The sequence below is a fragment of the Macrosteles quadrilineatus genome, unplaced genomic scaffold (genome assembly GCF_028750875.1).
Source record: "Macrosteles quadrilineatus isolate MER2022 unplaced genomic scaffold, UCM_ALF_1.0 Scaffold_4__1_contigs__length_99947679, whole genome shotgun sequence".
NCBI lineage: Eukaryota > Metazoa > Arthropoda > Insecta > Hemiptera > Cicadellidae > Macrosteles > Macrosteles quadrilineatus.
Window position 1 is genome coordinate 50,553,992 of NW_026542597.1, and position 5,260 is coordinate 50,559,251.

Here is a 5,260-nt window from a genome sequence, read left to right on the forward strand (position 1 = left end):
AGCAAAAAATTTGTAATAGGATTTGCTTAACCATGTCAATACCATGGAAGCAGTGGTGTCTGTTTACATATGGAGAGGATATCGTGAAAGATCCAAACCAAGTAATGTATGCAAGAGCACGGCCTCCCACTGTACAACATTCAGGGATCTGTAATTTATAATAACATGAAAGTTCTTTTATCAGCTCTTTAAACAAACGGCTTTTAGGCACGAACTACCTACCAGACAATTGTTTGGAGATGAATTATATATATATAATTTAGGTATTCCTTCAATGAGATTTCATTTATCTCCCCCATCCAAAGGGGGAAAATTATTTGATTTATCTATCGCTTCCTACGATCAGTCAACTATCAAATGGAGTTTCCAACATTATCTAAAGTCAAAAAGAAAACGTTCTTATGTCATTAAAACAAATAATTGTGTTTTCATAGTTTATTGTTATTGTAGTAAGTGTACATAAAATATTAGCTTAAGTTGATGAAAAGGGAATAATTCATAGTTAATGACCGTAGAATAAAAAGGAAAAAAATATAGGTCAAACCGACAGTAACAGACGTTGAGAGGGTTATAACAGTCCACGGTGGTGGGTAGCTCTTGATATACGACACCGTTGTCTATTTGCTTAATGCCGATTTACTTTGGCCTTTTGACTAAATGTATACAACGTAGGGTTCAATTATAAGACCGCATATTTTTTTTTCTTTCACCAACAATTTTTTTTTCAATTAAGTTGATAAGTAAATATATTTCAACAGATATATTTAAAATAAAAATACGTGTCATAAGACACTATAAATTTTGTTATGTCCCACCTTCACACCCTAGGACGCTAGTTCTAGCCCGGTTCTGTTTTAAACATTACTTCAGGCTAGTCCTAGTGGGTTGAGGCATTATCACATGGATAAAATCCTTCGGTGATTGGGGGATTTGAACCCAGGACATTGGGCACCGAAGCTGCGCTCTACTACCAGGCCAACTCTACAGTAGGTTTTTTACTTGAATTCTATACATAAGTAAACGTTTTCTTTAGAAATTGTATTACTTGCTAATGACAGTCTTTGGCAAGATAAGTATCAGAAAACCACCTTACAAATAGTATGCGTATTTAAATAGTATTATACATAACAAAATTATTCATAATTGATCATCAATATAAAAATTAAAAATCATGATTGCATATAATTAGTGCACACATTGCCTAGGTAAACCAAACCACCAACATGTGTATTTTTTTCCTGAACTTAACCGATTTGTTTGCCAAAATATGCATGGATTAAAATTAAACGCAAATTATAACTGCGTATGAAAAATTTGGAAGAATGTCCTGTTTATCAACCCTCACCCCTCACAGCGGCCCTCGTGCCCTCGAGGCACACCCAGTGGGTCCGTGCATTGGTCAGAGCAACATGACGCCTCTATCATCATGTTGAAGTCGTACCATATCACCTCCTCTATCCAGTCCAAGTAGTAAGGCACGCGCGTGAAAATGGGAGGTTTACTTCCCTTGCAGAAGAAAGACTGAGACCACGCCATCACTCCGTAAACCTGCCACATACAGTAGGGAGTGTCCTCCTGTACCTGCAGTGGGCCGCCGTAGTCGTACTGGAACAGAGTTGAAGGCATTGTGTCTATGACTGCTCGATTTTATATCATCTTTGTAAAATCTGTCCTTGGTTTGTTTATTATCTTTTAGTCGTTCTAGATAATCCCTAGGCTCAAGCAATAGTGGTTTGTATTCATTGGCTCAAGTTAAAGTCGAAAAAGGTCCAGCACCATCTTTTCTCGTAATCAAGCAACTTAAAAAATTATAGTAAATGCTAAAATGGATCTAAAATTAATTAACTAACCCAACTAACACACTGATAACGGGTTTGAGTCAGAATCATACTTATTAAAGATAATATACTATAGTGTAACTATGTAAAGTCTTGTGATAGGTATATTATCTGATTTACGAGTGCATACAATGTGTGTTCATCTTGGTGTTATGCTACATTAAATCCGAAATTCTCTTTGTGATTCACTTCGTTAATTGTTAACGATTAGTTAACAAAAAAATATCTGTAAAATATATACTAAGATATTAATTCTGTCTTGATACGATTTTGCAAACTGTCTTATTAGGCTATAGTATATTATTAAACTGTGTAAAATATCAATTTGTATTCAACTTCAACAAACATTATTTCAGAGAAAGATTGAAGAACAGCTACCATCATTCCTCAAATAATTATCATCAATGATCAGACCCCGCATATTCCTACCCATAAACGTTTGAAACTCTAGTAAAAGACTTACGGTACAAGGTACTCTTCCTTTCTGAGGCAGTCCGGCACAGAACATTATCTCACGGTCAATCTGTTCCTGGCCGAAGGGCTCTACCAGACGCTGGTCAAATGTGTACCACTTGGTGCAAATCTCGGTACTAAACACCTGAATCTCCATCTCGTGTGTCGTCTGCCTCTTTTTTTTCTCTGTCAAAATAAATTGTATCTGTAATTTTTGAGTTGAAGAGGTACCTAATAAAATTTAAACCCATAATGCAATAACAATCGCAACAATCATACATTTACAAGAAATATGTTGAATACTACATAAGTGTCAATAGTTATACAAATACTATTTACCACCCTCGTCCTCGTACATGGCGAACATGCCATCATATCGGTATGAGCCTATCTCACTGAAGATACAAGCAGGTCTGACTTGACTGTTGAACTTGATGTCCTTAACGAGTTTGAACAGCATGATGTCATGGTAGTACCAAGCCAGCAGGTTGGCTGGGTGGTGTATATGCTTGTCTATTTGGATCCGTTGGGATAAACTTGACGGCTTGCAATATACTCCGACCTTACAGAGGGATGGTTCCCCTACTCTCACGTAGTTGGCAAACATACTGAAATTGTACGAAAACGGTATTATACGAACATATACTGTCGATCTTAAAGAAAATACTAGGTACGTAATTAGTTTTTATAGTTGTTAGTAAAGGTGTGTATTCTGACTTTGAGTCATCTGTGTATATTTTTCTTAATTGAAACCAAATCCTAACATCTTGTATCTACAAATATGAAGTAGTATTCGCTTCTAAAGAGACTCCCCTGGACATCTTACTTTTCAAAACACTTATTTAAATTCTTAAAGTATACTGGTGTGGTAATAATGTATTACGTTTTACTATGCATTACATATTGTTTATAGTTAAGTGCTCTCGTAATTGAAGTATTTAATTAAAGCAGAAAACACATTTTAACAACTAATTGAGCACAAAACAACTGCCTACTTAAATTAATTCTGCAGAACACAAAGCAGATGCCAGTTTGTTGCACTTTCCATTGAAATCAAATAAAATCATCCTTTATTCTTTTTGCAAAATATAAACATAGTGTCAATGGTATTCATAATATCAACATGAAAATATTATAAACCGTACAAAAGTCAGCAGAAAAGGTCATTGACCTTATAGCAACATTGTTTACATAAAAACTTAAATACCGGGACATTTCTTTTAATGAACCGATGGAAATTGCAGACTTTATGGATTCAGGCAGGTTATTATACAATTTTATACCACAGTAGTGGGGCAAAAATTCAAAAAAAGAAAATTTGTGTTTGGGAAATGTAAGGCTGTCATTGTGCTTGGTGAAATATGTGTGGTGGTCTGAACTATCATAAGATTTAGAGATATTTTGTTTCATAAATATTGGTAAATTATAGATGTAAAGCTAGGAAAATAAAGAATGTGTTATTAATTTTAAGTATATCTTCATACGAATCTCTAGCTTTAAAATTATTCTAATGATTTTTTTTTTGAAATTTAATACCTTTTCCATTTGTCAGAATTGTCCCAAAAATTATTCCATAGCTAAGAATAAGGTAAACATACCTATAGTACACCATCATAAGAATGGAGACACCTACTGATCTAGATAGAATAAGAATTGAAAAATATGGTTCGTTCAACTTTTTTATAACTTCTGCAATGTGAGTTTTCCAGGTTAATATACTGTCTAAAGCTATTCATAAAAATTTGGTACATTCAGAAAAAATGCATGGTAATGTGGTATTGTCTTAGGAAAACTTTTTATTAAGTTAATTCTTTTGTAAGTTGATTAAAAGTGACTTAGACTGAATCAATAATATCCCATTAGCTAGAAACCAACTTTCAAGCTTATAGAATTCTTGTATCATCAGTTGTGAAAACCTTGATTTGTCAGGATAGGCATATATAACAGAAGTGTCGTCAGAAAATATTACTAATTTGGAATCTAAGGCCATAGACAAGTCATTTACATACATCAATAAGAGCAAGGACCCAATAATAAGACCCTTAAGTAACACCCTCTCTGATGAATATGTAATCAGACTTAAGCCCCAGTGACTGCAGCCTTATACACTGTTTTATATTAGATATATATGAAACCAACAATTTAGTTCGGAACAACAGAATGTGTGGAATTCAATTGATGTTTGTTAAACACGAAAATAAGTGTGTATACCGTTTTTATTTATATATTTGTATGCCTCGCTTCACATTTTATGAAGCTATGCCATTATTATCGTTATGAGATGGGAAAGTCGTCTAAATGTGTTTTTTCACCTAAATATGATTGAAGGATGAGTGTAGAATGTTGTGGGAGGATCTGTGTAGATTTGATTCTGACTAAGATCTTCTATTTCATCGGCCAGGATCTGGGACCAGTTTCGAACCATCAAAAAGCTACTGATTTCTCTCAGGATCAAACCGGCGACCTTTTGATTGTTAGGTGAGCATTTAACCCACTCAGCTGCCCAGCCATTCGGTAAGTATGCATATCTGATATATACTGGTGTATAAAGTAACTGAAACGTAGAACCTGCTGCTAATTTAAATTCTAGCATAACTAGCAAAGAGATGATAACATTTCAATACAACTTGTAAATAACTGGCTTACTGATCTTTTCCCTCGCGACACGTCGCAGCTGACAATATAAACCTTTCACTGACAATTGAACCTAGACAGAACCAGTCCTGCTTCTTGGATTTTTCATTGTACCAACCAACAACGGCCTGTAAACACATTTTGTTGGTGAAATAAGTGATAATATAGTTACTTTAAAATTTAATTATTCATAGGTTTAGGTAATTTGTTTAGGTCTATTGGTAAAAATGTTTCTTTTGATATTTTGTCATATAAAAGTTTTTTTATTTCAACCTTTTTTAAATTATATATCATTGAAAGAATGTTTATCGTGAATCATAAATTTAAAAACAACT

General features: G+C 34.0%; 1 protein-coding gene across 1 annotated transcript; it reads right to left on the reverse strand.

Moving 5' to 3' along the window:
- Positions 1-1,258: 1,258 nt before the first annotated feature.
- Positions 1,259-2,450, reverse strand: LOC128991330 (serine protease 48-like). Its single transcript, XM_054414134.1, has 2 exons — positions 2,302-2,450; positions 1,259-1,605 (listed from the first exon to the last, which is right to left on the reverse strand). The coding sequence occupies exons 1-2, from the start codon at positions 2,446-2,448 to the stop codon at positions 1,342-1,344; spliced, it is 411 nt and encodes a 136-aa protein (XP_054270109.1). The 5' UTR covers positions 2,449-2,450; the 3' UTR covers positions 1,259-1,341.
- Between the last annotated feature and the right edge of the window lie 2,810 nt (positions 2,451-5,260).

Bases quoted from the DNA above. Each gene is read 5' to 3' on its own strand.
- LOC128991330 (XM_054414134.1), bottom strand. From the start codon at position 2,448: ATGGAGATTCAGGTGTTTAGTACCGAGATTTGCACCAAGTGGTACACA. The intron at 1,606-2,301 runs GTAAGTCTTTTA...ACTCTGTTCCAG, and splicing joins AAGGAAGAGTACCTTGTACC to TACGACTACGGCGGCCCACT.